Source organism: Chaetodon auriga, chromosome 20, assembly GCF_051107435.1.
Source record: "Chaetodon auriga isolate fChaAug3 chromosome 20, fChaAug3.hap1, whole genome shotgun sequence".
Taxonomy (NCBI): Eukaryota; Metazoa; Chordata; class Actinopteri; order Chaetodontiformes; family Chaetodontidae; genus Chaetodon; species Chaetodon auriga.
In genome coordinates, this window is record NC_135093.1 from 16,342,453 (window position 1) to 16,360,781 (window position 18,329).

The window sequence follows — 18,329 nt, forward strand, 5'->3', positions numbered from 1 at the left end:
TGTCATGGCAGAGCATTTGATTTTAATTTAGTTTTCCAGAAAAAAAAAAAGTATATTCTTTATGTAACACTGAGCAGACATTTGCATACCGCAGTGATGCTTACACTCTTAAAATGTCCCTCTGGAAGGTTGTGGTTAGTATGTACTTCTTAATTTCTGACAACATAATGCTAAAAGGATGTGAAAAGACCAAAAGAGGAAACTATCAGTGCTGCTGGCTGCAACTTTTCAACATTATCTATTTGCTGTTACATTTTACTTACTATGTAATAAGTTCATTGTAACACACTGCAGATGCAGAGTGCCTGAGGTTCCTGCTTTAATCACTCTGTCTGTTCACGGTTCCTCAGACCATGCTAGAACACGTCATCTGAGTTGAGGTGAAGTCATCTCACAGATCGTTGCAGAAGCGTAATGTTACATATTACATATATGACAGCATGAAAAACATAATCGCACACAACAAAGTAAATATGCAACAGAGTCACGCGACTGAAATGATGCACTAAAGTTTTAAAAGTCAGACCATGGTTATGAAACGTTGCTTCATCCTGCTTCTTTTCAAAACTACTAATACTGTGGAGATCCCCTTCATGGCACCAAGGCAGCTCTTATTGGTTGAGGCATAGGCACATGACCTCTGAAGGTGTCCTGTGGTGTCTTGCACCAGGACAATAGCAGCAGATCCTTTCAATTGTGAAGTTGCCATGAAGGGGGTCTCCAACAGTGCTTAGGTAGGTGGTTCATGTCAAAGTAACGTGCTCATGAATGCCAGGTTTCCCAGCAGAACAGTGCACTACAACCAGATGATCAGTATTATTCACTTCGGCTGATCTGTGTATATTTATAGCACTATGTTTGGATTTCATTCCAGCTGTTATGTCAGTGAAGACAAACAGGGTACTGACAGAGAAAAGACACTCTGATGACATGGCTTTATGAATAAAGGACATTTAGAAATAAAACAACTGGGATAAGATAGAAATCAGATGTAATTCATTAGTTTAACTGTAATCCTCATTGTTTTATGTCTCCATTCGATGTTGACAGTGCATCAGGAGATGCAGCTGCTTCCTGTCAGATGCTGCAGTCTAGTGGTGACAACAGCAAAATGCAGAGAACCAGCAGTCTGCTTCAAACGAGCGGCATCAAACAGACACTTAACAGAGTGAACAGCAAGAACAACAAACTCCAGAGGCTTTAAGATGAGCGACTGAAAAAATACAAAAAAAACAAAACAGCATTTACAGTTTGAACATAAAACACAGCGCAGTCATTTATTTATTAATGAATTTATTCTTAAAAATGACTTCAAATACATGATGGAAAACTTGAGGAATTGATTTTTATGCTGGGGCTGCATTTCTTACACTTTGTGGTTTTTGACAGTTTGTTCTCGGAGCTACTTCCATGTTATAGGGAATACTGTTCTCCTGATCGAGGCATTTCCAAACCTGCCACATGCTGAGCTGCCAGTTCATGATGCACAGCCGTGTATGTGTGCCTAACAAGCTCACTTTAATTACAGGAGAAAGACAGTGAACTGGTCTTGTGTAAACTTTGAAAAGGCAACAAAGACACAATCCCTCCTTCAGAACCACAGAGGATCCCATCAGAAACAGGGCAAGGCCACAGTTACTGAGGCAGCTTGAGTCAATGCTTTCCAGCACTGATTGTTGAGCAACTTAAAATGCTTAACACAGGCAATTCAAGTAATATTTCTGGTGCTTTGAGAGGAGTACAGAACACATGAAACACTTCTAAACTGACAGCAATGACGTAAAGCAAGTGAGCAAAGTGTAGATTTGGGGAAAATATCCATGAAAGAAGCAAAAGAAGCTAAATATTTACTACTTTTCTACTAGTGAATTCTTCTGAAAGGGGCTCAAACCAACGCTGGGACAAAATAAGCTGGTGGAAAAAAAAGTTGAATATATGAGTCATGGTTGGATTGGTGGAAAACAAACTTAAATCTTATAGAAAATGATACCAATGTCTTGTGCAATATATCCACAAATACTAAACTACACTGTATAATTCCTATATATCAGTTTATCCTCTGAATAGTGTTCTTTTCTCCATCTGTCACTGATTTGCCTTCTCACGAAAACAGGCGAGACGGCAGGAAAAGTGCAGCACCAAAGAAATCCTCATGCACGCTCACTGTAATATCTGTCCAGTCATTTAGTAAACTTGTATTAGGTAATCTTGTAAAGATGTATAAATCAAAATGTGTGGAAATAACTTGAGCAGCTTAAGAATTAAAACCATGGTGGGTGGGGAAGAGTAAAGAGGGAGTGGAGCACTTGGAAAACCTGCGTTTCATCTCCTCTTAAAAGACTTTTTGAAGAAAACTAGAGGCATCCCAAATGTTGCATTCCTCTTCATCCCGCCTTGCTCCACCCGTGTTCCCTGTCCTGACCACGCTGTCATGGAAGACCCACGCCCCTCCGATTTGAAATGAGGGACAGGAGTTCAGGAGCACCCCTGATCTGATGCCACTCGAATTGGTCCCCTCCCCGTTCTCCTCCTCCACATCTCCCTCTCTCGCCATCCCTCTGAGACTGAAGTGCATGTCGAAGCTTTTGGATGAAGACTAGTGCTTTCCTTTGGCTTCTTCAGCTTCTTTTTCTGATAAAAAAGAAGAAGAAGCAAAGAAGTGAACCTTGTAAGGTGAATTTCAAAACAGTAAAAATTTCATTAAAAAACATAGAAGCACAGAATGAAGAATAATGAATCGGGTCACAATTGGGCGCCATTTGCATTAAGCTCCCCTCTGTGATGTGAAAGCACCACTGTTACACAGAGTGCAACTCGTTGATTAAAAGCATCCTGGAAGCCACAGAAACAAACATGAATCTGTTCATGTAGATAATGAGCTAATAGTCTTATAAAAAGCGCTTATAATGGCCTGATTTTTGGATTGAAGTGAATGAACCAACACCCAACCGTACCCCACAATGATCAGAGAAGGCCACCACACAGCTCCAAGGCTCTATGGCATGCTCACATTTTGGTCTCATGATGCAGCTTTACTGCTTTATACTGGTATTTTAATTCCTGACCAACTGGTCGTGGATCAGTGCATCCTTCGGTTTGACTTTACGCTGTTTTCTGCGTCTGCTGTCCTGTCTTCTCACCTTTCCTGAGTTCGTCTCTCTTCCTGGCGGCGTCCTCCCTCTGTTTCTTGATGATGGCCAGTCTGGCCAGGTCGGCTCGGGCCTGCTCAGTCTTCCCCTCAAGATGGAGCTTCATGTAGCGTTCCTTTGATTTCTGCTTCTCTATCTCCTCTCTGACAGAGAGAACAGGAGCGCACGCACATAAGACCTTCAAGCTTTTAGGACAACGTATGATTTCAGAAGCAAAAACAAAACACAATAACAAATGAGTGACTGGGTGACACCCACCTCTCCCTGCGAGACAGCTCTCTGGGAGCACTCATGTCTAACTCAGTCACCTTCTTGCTCTTCTGAGACACACGGTTGGGATTCTCAATCTCTATAAGCCCCTCCACTCCGCTCCTCTTCTTGGACTGTGTGCAAAAAGAAACACCTATAAACCATCACTGAGACATGAAACTGCCCGGACAGAGCTGGTAAATACTGGCAGAGGCTGGGAAGCTTTTTTTGTCGACCTGCTACGGTTGCCACTTCTACACATCCTTTGTTTGTTCTTTACAAACACATTCTGGCCAAAAGTTAATAGTGTTTTGTCAGGATGCTGTCAGCACAACTATTAAATTTAAACTTAATACATCATTAAAAATCTTCTCACGAAGTAATTCCTGAAATCAAACTAAAGCTTCACTTACACACTAAAGATTAATCCAAACCTCTCAGGCAATATTCAACTTCTACCATCAAGAGCTCGACCAAGTCAACTCTGTAGCCCCTCACTCACCTCAGAATCAGAATCTTCACTGCTGCTGTCTTCCTCAGACTCTGAAGCGCTCCCTTTCTCTGCGCCAGCGTTTTCCTCCTGTTGACACACACATTCAATCACACCCGACCTGATTTGAAGGTAATACTACGTCTGCGATCAAGGTCTTTCACTCACCAGCTCTCTCTGCGCTTTCATCTGCCGGTCGATCTCTTCAGGGTTGCTGAACTGCTTCCCTCTGCCCTTGTGGCCCTTTTTCCCTGTAACAAAGCAGTCACAGGTAAATCAATTGCATCCTTCTTTGAAGTTTGTCAGTCTACACTCATGCTACAAGTTAACTGAGTCATCTTCAGCTCAGGGACACTTCCAGATTCAGGCTACCTCCACACCAGAACAGTAACACCATACGATGGAGTATGATTACATACAGGGTCCTTGAATACATACTGCCTTAATAAGGCTTTTTGTTGATGCTGAGATGCTTGGACTAGACAATATGACCATTTCTTAAGTCAGAGATTGTGATGTAAGATTGGGTAGCTTTAAGTGATACAGGTATTATTATTTGCACCTCATGTATGTGGACACATAAGATTGCAGTACAGTTCAGACCTCTAGAGTTGGACATTTAAGATGTCTTGTTATTTCAAAGTGTGAGCGGGGGCAGTGTGTGTTGTGTTGTATGTGTTGTGCGTTGTTTGTTTGTGTGTGTGTGTGTGTGTGTGTGTGTGTGTGTGTGTGTGGTGGGATGAGACAGACACGCATGACGTTCGCTGGGGGCCAGCTCCTTTCCCCGGCAAATGTCATTGCAAGTGAGTGTTATGCACGGATACGATGGCGAAAGCAGCCATAGGCAGGCACATAGCTAGTGGGTACTTTAACAAAAAAGACAATTTGAGAGTATCTGGTAATAATAATTATCGCCATCTAGCAGGAATGAAACTAAATGCAAATAAATAACTTCTGTGCTAGTGAGCTAAGGCGGTTTGCAGTGCACATGGTACTGGCGGCTGAACACAAATGACAAAAACATCTAGAATTCCAAATGTTATAGATGTTGAAATTACCAACAAGCTAGTAGATGTGTTCACGTGAAGACATTAACTAATCACCACTGATACATTTTCTGTCTTTTCTGAATCGCTCATAGCCGCAAATACACCCCGCTAACCGGTTAGCATGCTACCAGCTGAGCATGTGAGAGTTAAACGGGAATACGTACTCCTCTAGCTAACAATTCGCTAGCTACAATTAGCCTGCTAAAATTTAGCATGTTCCATGAACTTCAGTACTTACCGCCCCGTGGCATTATCAAAAATGATATTAGCACAAATGAAGTCCGGTACTGTGTGTCGGAATGATCTGACAGTTGTATAAGCAAAGCTGACGGTTTAAAGTGACAGAAAGGACTAGAAACTACTTCGTCTCTCCCGCTATCGGCAGCACAAGCGTCGAGACGCTGCTTTCACTCACGACAGCCTGCGCCTGCGCGCTTAGGACCATTCAACCAATCGCTGCAACAAGCATTTAACTGACATGTACATGCACCAATTAGCGAAAGACAGAGAAACCAATTCATAAAAGGCCGTACCTTTCATTGACAGAGACGCGTGACAATGGATTATCAATAAAGGATATCATTATGCGCTGTTCCACCGAAAATCAAACTTTGGGAGATAAATTCACACGAAAACACTGAAATTCCTAACTAAATTTCACACGGTACAGAAATTGATCATTAAATGATAGTATGGGTCATACTACCGTGTAATAAGAATATTGGTGATGCAGATAATAAAAACGCTAAATTGTAGATGCTGGTTGATTTAAAATCGGTACTAAATGTGATCTCATAGTAATATTGTATAAATATTCCAGGGATTTTGTCAAAAACTTTTTGGTCAAGGTCATTTCGCTGAGTTGGGAGCAAAAGCTCTGAAAAAGCCAGTAAGAGGACTGAGATATTTTGTCAAAATACTGTTCCCGAGGTAATTTTCAAATTACCGGGATTATTTAGACAACATTAGTGTTCACAAATTATGTGGAGCTGGATAGGAAGTCAAAATAGTTAACAAAATGCTATTCTGTTCTATGCTAAAACCTCAGATTTAGATATGTGTAGTTTGTCTTTATCCCTTCTTGTGAATGTGTCACTGGCTACAACTCAAAGTCTTAATCCAGTAAGTAGTTAATATTATTACATTATTCCTATTATTATTAATATTCTTAAAAAAAATGGCAATAAACAAAACTGCTTCCTTTTTTTTTTTTTTAGTTTTAATCAGAATAGAAAATACAGTAAATACACAAAATCTTGAAAAGAAAATGTTGGCCTATACTTGTAATACAGATTTAAAAGATGTAGAAAATATGCTGCGTATTGAACAAAGACGTTCACAGGTGTTTCACTTTCATGGTTATTAAACAAATGCAGGACAAAACAAATAAAAACAGTCACTAAATCTGATTCAATGGTACCTGCTTTTTCAATAAATGCAAGCTGGGCCGAGATCTACACAAAATTTCTCATTGTGAGAAAAATCATGAGCACTTTTATTTCTATACAGTTTACATCTGTTTTTATGAGCAAAATGAAAAGTAAAAATATTTTTCAACAACAAATTCAAACTCTGTAAGATAACCTATGATGGAGGCATCAGATCAGATTTGTCATTTCTTCCTTCGATGCTGAGTCTTTATATCTTCCACTTCTTTCTCCATCAGGTGGTACTCTACAGTAGTCTCTGTCAACTAGAAGGACAAGATTATTTTATTTAACAGCTTTGACAAGACACTGCATTACATCAACCATTGAACTGGCAATTAAGTGTAGAACTGAAATGCATTAAGCAAGCTTAGTGTATAAAGCTAGCTCAGAACTCAGTGTATAAAGACTTACATTGCATCTTTCATTTTATTGAGAATGTCAGGGCACAATCAAAGCTGCTCAGTTCTTACCATGTCCAAGAGAACTTCAATCTTTAGTTTCAGGAGGTTGTTCTCCTCCTCCAGTTGTACATTTCTTTTCTTAAGCCGCTGCAATTCTCTACCAGATGCATTCCCACCAGATTCTGGTTCAACAAAAACAAAGATTCAAAGTTGTGGTGGCCATTCAAAGACCAATAGAGGTGCAGCAAATATGGCAAAACAAAATTGTGAGGTTTTACTGCAGTGAAGGAAGCCGCTGCACTGGTCTGTGTTCATTATTGAAGTCATCACCTGTAATCCACTGTCCATCTTCAAATTTCCAGCTCTGACCTCCAATGTTCATCACAGGAGGTCCATACTCAAGACCCAGCTCCACTTCTCTAGTTGAGCGATCCAACTTAAAGGGGTGAGACGATGAAAAAACAACAGATCGGTCAGCAGACACACCCAATTAAAAGCAGGTAACACAATTTGACGTTGCAACATCTTTCGAACAATCCACATCTTAGTGAGTGATAGGTGTAGATTTAATAAGTAATCAATGAGACACGGTATTTGCTTTATTTGAACACACCCCTTCGTGCTCTCTATCAAAACCGTGTCTTAAGGACAATGATGCTGCCAAAGAACACAAGGTTCAATTAAACTCACCGTGTGAAGACTGGACAGAGATGCAGATTTGCGAGGTGGAGTCTTTTTCGGACTGAATGTGTTTCCAAAGAGCGGCATCTTTAGTGACTTTTTAAGGTCCTGTATTAAAGGTGGAACACCAATGGTAGTAATATTAGCATCAGCATTTTACAGACAGCAGTATCACATAGCCAGAGTAACTTTTGCGTTTATCGTTGCTAACGGTACGTTGCGTTACCGCGCTAATGCTAGGTGTGCTAACACTCGCTAGGTGTGCTACTCATACCTGACATTTAATAGAAACTGTCGACTGCGTCACAGGTGGGTTAGTAGTTGTTGTGTCACTGAAAATATATAGCTAACATATTTACCTCCATACAGACTATTTATTCAAATTCTTAACGTGGTGGTTGAAATCCCGTCCTCTCCAAACAAAACCATGTTTCCAACTGCGCAGGTGTGAAAGTTCCATTTGTCTGAAAGAGATTACGTTGAAATATTGCACTGCTATAATATAGAGCAGTTAGAAGGGATTTGCAAACGACAGCAAGGTTAAGACTTTTGAGGTATAGTAGATCGCTTTAATAATGTATATAGGGCATCGTATGCATAATTTAATAGTCAAACTTGCATTACAATAACTTAAACACCCCTATTTAGTAGAGACAATGGAATCATCCATATAACGTAAACAGATCACCATGGTGATCGCAACACTCGGCTTTCCAAGCGGTCTTTTCAGAATACACGTATTGTAAGTATTGGGAAAACAGTGACTTTGTTTTAGAAACTCAGCGTGTTGAAAACTGAGGTTGCGAACAGTAAAATACAGTTAAAAGCAGGTTGCCATGAGACGAGAACTTCCGACATAAATTGCTGTGACCCCGCCCCTTCTTCTGACAGCCCCAGTGGCCTAATGGATAAGGCACTGGCCTCCTAAGCCAGGGATTGTGGGTTCGAGTCCCATCTGGGGTGGTTCGTTTTTAGCTCTGGGAAGAGAAGTTGATTCACGGACTATCGTAAGGATTATTGTAGAGACGGTAAATGCACCAACCAAGTAAAAGAGCAACCGAAACTGTCATTTCACCGGCGCCCTAAATGGAAGTAACCATAAAAAGAATTGTGTAGTGCTTAAATGACATGACAGGCAGATGTTTGCAGGAAAATATCAGCTAACATGGAGAAGCAGAGCATCAGACTGTGCGTACTGTTGACCGCACTGACTGCATCAGTGCAAACTTACCGTGAGTAACGTTGCTGTGGTTTGTCTGTATATGACGGAAACTAATTTTGTGTCCAATAGAATTGAGTTATACCTACTATTGAAAAAGACAGGCTGTTTGTTTATGTGGAAATTACTGAATACAAACAGATACAGTTCATGGTGGCACCTAACTAGGTTTTATAGAAAGCTCATTTTAGTTTTTTTTTTTTTTTTTGTTTTTAGTTTTAGTCTGCACTATTTTATTCTATTTACTTATTTATCTATGTATTTTACGATTAACATTTTTTAATTTTTGAAATACCACATTAATATATTGACCTGTGTAAGTAATTTTCTATTCTTTTGAAATGGTTTTGTGTCTCTTACATCATGTTTACCAATGTCTACTGGGAGAAACCTTGTATATTTCCTTGTACGCTGTTTGTGCAATCTTACACATACAATAAATATAGTATATTACATTCTACCTGCATGTCCAATTAACTACACTAACCAATATGAACCCCCATGACAAGTAACAGGTAGGGGGGAAAAAAAAGGCTGCATTTTCCTTATTCTTCATTCTATTGGTGTCATAACATTATCTTACATAATGCGTGTTATCCAACCTCAACCCTGTAACCCTGTCTATCCTTTTACAATGGTAGAGCTCCAAGAGGCCACTGTGACCTGGGATGCTGCCCGGAAAAGTGTGATCCTGAAGGAAGGGGTGATGGAGACAGAGGGGGGAGCCTACGGTTACTTCAACGACACTCTGCTCATGTCTGGATGGGGTGTGTTGGAGATCTGCGCGGGTCATGGAGGAATCACACAGGAAGACGAGACCACCTTCTTCCTGGCTGGGTACCTGGAAGGTTATCTCACTGCTGGGTGAGTGTCACAGGCCTCACAATGGACAGATCACGTCAAGTCTATGTTCCAGGTATTGATTGAGACTAAACACTTAAGAGGATCACTATCACTAAATAGGACAAAACATATTCTGTTCAGGGCACATTTTATTTTTAGATAAAGATACAGATAAACACCTTATCTCCCATGAATGATTAGGCCTATGTTTAGGCCAATCACTGTCATCTTAAACATGTAAGTGCAACAGTGAGAGTGTGTTTTGACGCTGCATGATCAGTCTCCATAAACTGTGCTCTTTGTGTTTACAATCTGTCAATAATTTCCTTATCCTTGTTGTCCACATTGTAATTTTAATATGTCGGTTTCTTCTGCACACACATCTGTCCATCCTGGCAGAGGGATCCTTCCTCTGCTTCTCTCACTAAAGTTCCCTCTGTTTTTTCTCTGTTTAAGGATGTTTTTGTGAGTGTGGATCTGAATCAAGGATCAAAGTCCACTGAGAAATTCTTATTCTCCAGCATTGTGTTGTAAAAGACTTGTATCACTGTCAACATACTTTAAATGCAATGAAAAATACCTATATCCTTTATTACTTAATGGAGAAATAATCTGTTGTAGATCTAGCCACTTGAGAGAAGCATGACAGTAATATTGATTGTGGTAAGGCTCGTAGTCAAAAAACTGAGAAGGCCTTTAAAAATGTGGCAGATTGGATTTCATGCCTGATCACAGCTTTGACAGGGTGGCTAGTAACTGTACCGCAAGTGCACTGTGTTTACTTAATGTCTGCTTTAATTCCCTCTGTTGTTATTCTTCCGCTGCAGACAGATGTTCAATCATTACTCCAACATGTACCCTCAACTCATAAAGGACGAGAAGGTTTTGAGTCCCCTGAAAAGGTTTTTAAGGTATGGTCTTATCATCTGTCTCGTTCAAGCTTAACCCTACTTGTTTATTGGTTCGTTCAGCGACAGAGAAACAGTGCATAAAACTTGCAAAGAAAGAGAGAATTTTATTATTCCATGCTTTTTCACCTGACTGCACAAGTTTCTTGGTTGAAATACTTGTGTTCATATTTCTATTTTTATTTATGCAGACATTCTGAAATAGGAAGATATTGATTGATGAGCTATTGTCATCTTCACCAGTATTGTCTAACAGTGTCAAACACTGGACTATACTGAATGCAAAACTGACATTTATGCACGCAGTGAGTTCTGAATTCGGATGCACAGCAAAATGAGGCAGCAGGCTCAAGGAGCAACCAAATGCACTAATTAGTAACAGAAACAGCCCTACGTGCCTCTGAGCTCTCTGAATGATTCACAGCAAACAGGACCAGTGGGCCAGAGAGCAGGTGAAACTGAGGAGACACAGCGATCCCTTGTGGAAGCATCTGGGACTGATCCTGGCCCAGCTGGATGGACTCCAGGCTGGAGCCGCACAGTGGGCCAAAAGCAAACACAGAGAGGTGTGTGAATGTGTGTGTGTGTGTGTGTGTGTTGGAGATGGCGAGACAGTTGTCACAGTACCATTTCATTCACCTCTGCCACTTGCTCTCTCCTTCCTCCCCAGCCTCTATCAGCGTTTGCCCTCCAGTTTCTGAATGGTATTGGGGACCTCCTGGACCTCGTCCCGGCTCTTACGCCTCGCTCCAACTCCTCCACAGGGGCCGGCGCTCTCAGGATGCCAGGAATGGGCCACTGCACTGCTCTCATCAAGGTTAGGCCAAGCTCATTTGGCTCAAGCTGTGAAGGAGCACTGGGGAAGCCTCAGCATAGACCCAATTAGTTTTATTGTCGGCCCTTGTGCATGGGCTTTCCTCCTCTAAACTGTGTCAGTGAGTGTAAAAGGCCATTTGGAGGGTGGTGTTTTCTCTTCCACCCATTCACCCATTCTACACCCATTCAGGCATCAAAGACAAAGGGCAAATGGAAGCAAGGACAAAGAGTGACGAAATTGTACAATCAGAGAAAAGGTTTTTGTTAATGAGATTTTGTTTCACCTCATTTAATTACATGCTGCTGGGTTTCCTTCAATTTAAAAATCTTCTTATTGTAGTTCTTAATTAAAGATGTCACATTTACCAGATATGTGTGAAATATCCACAAGTAGGTTTAAAAAACATTATGCACAAAATCAAAACGTTAAATTAGAGTTGTTCAAAGGACCAAGCTGCATTCCAACTAAATATAAAAAAACCTAATTCAAATCCAGACTTTCTGCTTAATAATGACAAAAATCGCAAAAGTTCTGGTTAATTACAAACATGATTGAGACCCTACAACCATGCTAGACTCTGTGAGGCTGTACGTTGGCACAATGGTGCTTTGAGCTAAATGCTAACATGCTGATGTTTAATGTTTACCATGTTTCCGCACCTTAGTTTAGAGTGCTAGCTTGCTAACATTTGTTAATTTGCATTGAACACAAAGTACAGCTGAGGCTGATGGGAATGCTATTACTTTAGCAGGTATTTGGTCATAAAGTACTGGACAGTTCAAAAGAAGTTTGACCTCACAATAGCGCTAGATGAAAAGTTTAGAGATTGGAGTAGGTGAAAGTCCTGTGTTTGGTTGGCCCATCCATCCACCCCACCTTCCTTCAAACATGGACTTTGTAGCTCTTTCTACATCGCCTGATGTCCTCCTTTGCGCCTGTCATAATTATCATGATTATTAGGGGCCATCAATCAATAAATGTAAATACAGGTCATCATAATGTACTTGTGAAGTCAACCTATGCATGGATATCATACATGCGCTAACCGATAAGATAAAAGTTTCTCACTGCCAACATGCAGACGTCCATCAGCACAACCCCACCCTCTCCCCTCTCTGCGCTTCAGGTGCTGCCAGGCTTTGAGAACCTGCTGTTTGGCCACTCGAGCTGGTATACATATGCAGCCACCATGCGTATCTATAAACACTGGGACTTCAGATTGTCTGACACACACGCTGCTACTGGAAGGATGTCGTTCAGCAGCTATCCTGGTACACACACACACGCGCACACAAAATACGACATCACACATATGATCTGCAGACGACTGTATTTATACTTTCTCCTAAAAGATCATCATAGCTCAGACACGGCATAAGCAATGTTGACAAAATTGAGATTTGCAGCTTGTAGATGCAACAGTGTTTACTGAGCACATGACCTGAATATGGGCTTTGAGTTTGTCGACCTACAGTGCAGCAAAACACAGCTTTCTTCTTGTAAAATCCCTGAGCTGAGGTGAACAGCTTGTGCTTAATCCACACGGTTTCGTTTTCATCTTGAAAAATATAAACACTGACATCAAGGATTTAACCCAAATCCTCAATGAACATTGTCTCCTGAAAGTAATTCTTCTGCTAAGCACACAGCTTAGACGGTGACGAGGAACCATCCACTGCGGTGTGTGTATACACCCAAAACAGAGCTGTATGAAATGTGTTCCCTCTCTGTCAAGTCAGGGGAGGCTGAATAATTTTGTGGTCAAAGATTTGCTGAGTGATCCAGGCCATAAAAATCCTCTTACAGGCTCCATTGCTATCAGAACACAAGTGGTTTTAAAACACTATTTTTAGAGGCCGGCAGGGCAAGGATATCACTTCACTATATTAAAATGAAGAGATGAAATACACTCCTGCCACTGGAGGTAGTGTGTGACCCCTGCAGCCTTCTTAAGCTGCTTTCTCTCTGACAATGTGAAACATTTAGCACACACACAGCAGACCAGGGCCAGCAGAGCAAGAAAAGATGCCATATAAATACTGATATTTATTATTGATAGCAGCATCAGCATGGCGTATGTATTATTGATATCAGCAGCATCAGAATTGCTAGTATTATAGACATAGTAATGCTAATATGGTAATGCTAATGGTAGTAGCAGGAATATTAAAATATGTAGAAGTACTTATTTGTTATTATATGTAACCATTCTAATACCAGCAGGTTTGATAGTAAAAGTAGTATGATAGTAGAAGATACCACGATCATATCTGTCTGGTAAATATCCAGCTACACCCAGCATGGCTCAGCACAGGAGGACCAACAACTCAACAGTCTACCTACCAATGAAAGACAAGGAGCACTCATTCAAGGACAGCAATGTACATGTTTTGGACAGGGAGGACAGACAGTAAAAATAGAGAAGCCTTCCTTCAACAGAGGAGGAAATCTACAGCACCACCTATCCTCCATCTACAATGCTGCCCTTGCATCCCTTAAGGTGAAATACCTGGGACTCATGTAGAGCTGAGGAAGCTGAAGGTAACAAAATCCGACATGCAACACCTCTAAAACTCACTAAATAATACATCATGTCTGCTTTGTAGAAGGTGCTGGTAGGTGGATTTTGCTACCGTCAGACAACGTCACGCCAGCTGTTTAGCTTTGTTTCCTTTCTTTACACTAAGCTGAGCTAAGCAGATTTTGACTGTGGTTGCATTTCCCGGACAAGTATGAGAGAGGCGTCGATCCTCTTATCAGTTCTGATCAGCAGCGTACTTCCCAAAGCTATTCTTTTGTGGAAGTCTTTGGGGGGTTTTTTATTCAAACCTGCAGCAACTGATTTTTTTTTTTTTTTTTGGCCACTTGTGGGCAGCAGAAACAAGCTGCAAAGACAACAATTATCACATGGCAAAGCTGTTAGCATACAGTTGCTAATTTATACATCCAGCAGACACAGAGCAGCACTATCATTCATTGAGGGTCATGTTTGTGTCCACCTGGTGAGTGTCCAGTATTCACACTCTTGTAGCTCTCCACCAACTCATGAAGGGAATATGTGGCTTTCAGCAGCTTAATGCTTCACTTCATGTATGTGCACTGGCTTATTGGAGCTTCTGAAAACAGCAGCCTGCTGCAGCTGAAAACGACAGCTTGTCAACAGTGAGACTGATTCAAAGCATGTCATTTGTCTGGACTGAAATGTCCTGCATCAGCAAAATAACCAGTAATTAGAGCTGTCACAGCATGTGGAAGTGTAAAAAATATACCTCCCTCTGGAATGTAGTGCAGTGGAAATATGAAACAATTTAAGCCAGAAGTACTCAAGCAAAGTACAAGTACCTCAAAATTGTTCCTGAAAACAGTACTTCAGGTACTTTTAACTACTGATAAATAGTCAGACAACCTGCAGTTTTAAGCAAGCATAAGAAAAAATCTCACCACAACTCCTCAAACATCAGTCTCCTCTCGCTCCATCTACCCTTTGCCACCACTCCTACCTCCTCCTCCTCTTCCTCCTCGTCCTCCAGGCTTCCTGATGTCTCTGGATGACTTCTACCTTCTTGGGAGCGGCCTGCTGATGACGCAGACCTCCATCGGTGTCTTCAATGTCTCTCTGTTCTCCCAGCTAAGTCCTCACAGCCTGCTGGCCTGGCAGAGAGTCCGCCTGGCCAACAGCTTGGCGTACAGCGGAGAGGAATGGGCACACATCTTCTCCAAATACAACTCAGGTGAAAGTCTGTTGATATAAGTCAAGACAAGGGGGTTGAGAGGTGTTGGTTGTTACATCCTTCCAGACATGCCAGCAGGGGAAATGATGAGCACAGCAGAGCAAACTCCCTCTGCTAAACTCCCCTCGCTCTCCACCAGCAAACCTTTTTGTGTAATTCAAATAAATGATGCAAATACTGTCATACCGTGATGAGAAGTCACTCATTTCTAGTGTGCAAACGTTCTTCCTGTCTGCATCGTCTAGTTGGATTTTCAGATACATTTCCCCAGAATTATGCTAGACATGACAGACTGAAGGCATTTTCTGAAATGCATATGTCAAGCTGAGAATAACCAGAGTGATTTTCAATCCAGCTGAGAGAAAATGAGGGTGGATACAGGATGATTAGTAGGTGTCTTTTCAAATTTCTAAGAGATTCACAAAGATGCACACTGTCACGGCATCGCATTCTTCATTAAATTTCCCTGTTTGAGTTTTGCATGAAATAAATAGAAAACAGCTCACACACTGCAGGGCTCCAATGTCCACTATTGCACCTTGGTTGCACCACTATTTACTGCACACTAGTGCAATAAACACTGCAATAAAGAATCTGCGGGTTATTGCTGATACATATTAAACTCCATGTATCCAACTATCCATCATCAACATCTCTACAGAAGAACAATGAATAAGGTCATTTTATTTAGTAATGAAGAGTCCACAGCCCTGCTCATGGGTCTGTTAGGCTGTACACAGCTGTGCTTTGAGCTAAATGCTAATGTCTACGATGATGATAAAGCTCACCAAAGTCAGTAGGATGCATCCTCAGGGAAGCATGATTGTCTGTACAAAGTTTCATGCCAATCCTTTGAAATGATGTTGAGATATTTCACAGGACAGGTAAAAACTTTGATGTGCTGGTGGCACTGTAAGTCAGGGGACCACCAAACTTACCACGTTTCATCCTCGAGGGGGACAAGAATGTGTGTACCAAATGTCATGACAGTCTGTCCAAAGTATTTTGGTCTGGGCCAAAGTGGTGGACCAAGAGACCAGCTATGCTGCTAGCATGGCTAAAAATACACCACTTAAAGAAATGAAGCCAGAAATGTGAAGCATGTCACCAATAATGTTACTGTAATTGCAACAGGGACATTTCTTCTCATTAAATTGCTTAAAGACAAACATCTATCGACTGATCTTTTCTGGGCAGAGAAAGAAGAACAGACAAGAGGACAATGAGACTTGCAGAAAGGAGTGAATGAGTATCTTGGTCTGGAGCTAAAACCCCAGCTATGTAAAAAATCACAGGACAAGTTTCAGCAGAATCTCAAACAGACCCTCCTTATCATTGCACAACACTGGTGTGTGTTAATTGGGCAGCTGCTTTGATCTTTCACATCATATTGCTATGGGAGGGCAGGGGAGAACAGGACAGAGTGTTCTGGTGCCTGACAGTCCTCTCATCCCTCAGCAGCCTCCTCTCTCAAGCTCCCTGCCCTGCCAAACCGTTGTGGTGGCCTGCAGGCAGCTATAACACCGTTCACCTTTACCTGTGCTTTCATTCCAGTTAAAGGGGGTTAGGTTAGGATCGTCTGTGCAAGAAACTCTGGACCCAGAAGTTTATGTTGTTGGTGTCACTGTTACTTTGAAAATGTTCAGCAGATATGCAAATTTGTATACTCTATGTTTAATAGGCCTGTCCTCTTAGTATTAAGTGATATAGACCTTCAAAACCTATGTGGATCCTTTGTGTCTGTGAGGCAAGACACAGAGCATGTCCCCCTCTTTATTTTAGGTACATATAACAGCCAATACATGGTGGTGGACCTGAGCAGGGTTTCTCTGGGTCACAGCATCAGGAATGGAGCTCTGACTGTGGTGGAGCAGATTCCTGGGAAGGTGATGCACTCTGATCAGACTCAAGCTTTACGCAGAGGTAAGAAACAAACACCTGTGTGTAGGTTTTTCAGTTTTATCCAGGGTTGCTTTTGTAGGCTGCAATGTGTCTGGACAACCTACACCTTGAGTGTACTACGTTTGACAGGGTATTGGCCGTCTTACAACATACCGTTTCATCTTGAAATCTACAACCTGAGCGGGTACGGTGTGATGTGGAAGAGATACGGAGAGGACTTCTCTTACGACCTCTGTCCCCGAGCCAAAATCCTCCGTCGGGACCACGCCAAGGTGTCTGACCTCAGCTCCCTCAAACGCATCATGAGATACAACAGTAGGTGTATCAATAACTCTGGCATTCCTCACATTTTGTATCCTTTTCCTGGTCTTGAAGAGCTTCAGAGATGTGACAGAAAAAACACACAAATAATTCAGGATGTTATTTCAGACTGTAAGCAGCATGCCTCAACTCAGACTGGTTCTGTTTCAGACTACAAGAGAGACCCCTACTCCAAAGGCCATCCATGTAAAACCATCTGTTGCCGTAATGACCTGAGACCGAGGAGGCCGCATCCAGGAGGCTGCTATGACTCTAAGGTTAGAGCTCATCAGAATATTAGCGTCAGAATAAATCTTAAACTACACACTGTATTGCAGTGTTTTGGTCTGGAGCTTTCTTCAGGGGCTTTTCCAAGAAAAGATTTGACCTCACTTACTTCCTTTCACTCTCTCAATCCATCCTTTGTGCCCTCCTTACCCATTTCTGCCTCACGGTACAGGTGACGGATTACCAGATGGCTGTCCAGCTGGTTGCAGAGGCAATAAACGGCCCCACGACGCAGGGGGGCCTTCGTCCATTCTCATGGCAATCCTTCAACATCTCGACTCTTCAGGGTCTCCCACACACCTACAACTTTCCCTTCGTCCCCATGAGGCCCACCCTGCAAAGACCGTGACAGAAGACGGAGACAGAGACAGAAGACACCACCCATCCAGGTAGAACAGGTCATGCTTTCCTTTTCAAGGTATCAGGAATCCTAAAATGCTTTGAACACTGAATATCCTGTTGGCTGTTTGTTTGTCATTAAGCTGTTTACTAATCCATTAGTTCATCATCCTGCAACATGCATTTTAAAATTGATAAATATTAATGAATATTAAATAGCTTGTTTCTACTAAATATGAGCCATAAACATAATGAGATGTTCCTGTTGGAATGATTCTTATATGTCAGCACCCATCCAAGAGGGGCAGCATCATGACAGCGTACTCTGAATTAACAGGAGGATTATAGATTTATCAGCGGTGTTTTCACAAACTGTGGAAATATGTGTTCAAAAAATGTTTGGATTTTAGCCATCATGGAAATGCTAACCGAAACGTTTGTTTGTTTGTTTGTTTTTTGAGATAAATACTAATTTATTTGTTTGTGGTTGCCGTTTAAAGTTCTATGCAATGTTTACTCAGGTTTACACAGTG

At 41.6% G+C, this 18,329-nt stretch overlaps 3 protein-coding genes and 1 non-coding gene across 5 annotated transcripts; 2 read left to right on the forward strand and 2 right to left on the reverse strand.

Annotated features, from left to right (window-relative positions):
* Window positions 1-1,276: 1,276 nt before the first annotated feature.
* Window positions 1,277-5,360, reverse strand: pdap1a (pdgfa associated protein 1a). Its single transcript, XM_076759016.1, has 6 exons — window positions 5,176-5,360; window positions 4,057-4,139; window positions 3,901-3,978; window positions 3,408-3,532; window positions 3,141-3,292; window positions 1,277-2,631 (listed from the first exon to the last, which is right to left on the reverse strand). The coding sequence occupies exons 1-6, from the start codon at window positions 5,186-5,188 to the stop codon at window positions 2,597-2,599; spliced, it is 486 nt and encodes a 161-aa protein (XP_076615131.1). The 5' UTR covers window positions 5,189-5,360; the 3' UTR covers window positions 1,277-2,596.
* Window positions 5,361-6,152: 792 nt separating this feature from the next.
* cby1 (chibby 1, beta catenin antagonist) lies at window positions 6,153-7,913 on the reverse strand. 2 transcript variants are annotated; one of them, XM_076760232.1, is made up of 5 exons: window positions 7,809-7,913; window positions 7,459-7,557; window positions 7,099-7,204; window positions 6,838-6,950; window positions 6,153-6,630 (listed from the first exon to the last, which is right to left on the reverse strand). In XM_076760232.1, exons 1-5 carry the CDS (start codon window positions 7,812-7,814, stop codon window positions 6,550-6,552), a joined length of 405 nt encoding a protein of 134 aa, XP_076616347.1. In that variant the 5' UTR covers window positions 7,815-7,913; the 3' UTR covers window positions 6,153-6,549. The 2 variants fall into 2 exon arrangements, with proteins under 2 accessions (XP_076616347.1, XP_076616348.1); XM_076760233.1 differs by having other exon boundaries at window positions 7,724-7,890.
* Window positions 7,914-8,339: 426 nt separating this feature from the next.
* On the forward strand, window positions 8,340-8,412 carry trnar-ccu (transfer RNA arginine (anticodon CCU)). Its single transcript has one exon. It is a non-coding gene; the product is annotated as a tRNA-Arg (tRNA).
* Window positions 8,413-8,564: 152 nt separating this feature from the next.
* Window positions 8,565-18,125, forward strand: plbd1b (phospholipase B domain containing 1b). The gene is made up of 11 exons (XM_076760092.1): window positions 8,565-8,681; window positions 9,310-9,532; window positions 10,339-10,422; window positions 10,844-10,985; window positions 11,090-11,236; window positions 12,363-12,507; window positions 14,767-14,967; window positions 16,750-16,890; window positions 16,999-17,184; window positions 17,341-17,447; window positions 17,630-18,125. The coding sequence occupies exons 1-11, from the start codon at window positions 8,615-8,617 to the stop codon at window positions 17,804-17,806; spliced, it is 1,620 nt and encodes a 539-aa protein (XP_076616207.1). The 5' UTR covers window positions 8,565-8,614; the 3' UTR covers window positions 17,807-18,125.
* The last annotated feature ends 204 nt before the right edge of the window (window positions 18,126-18,329 follow it).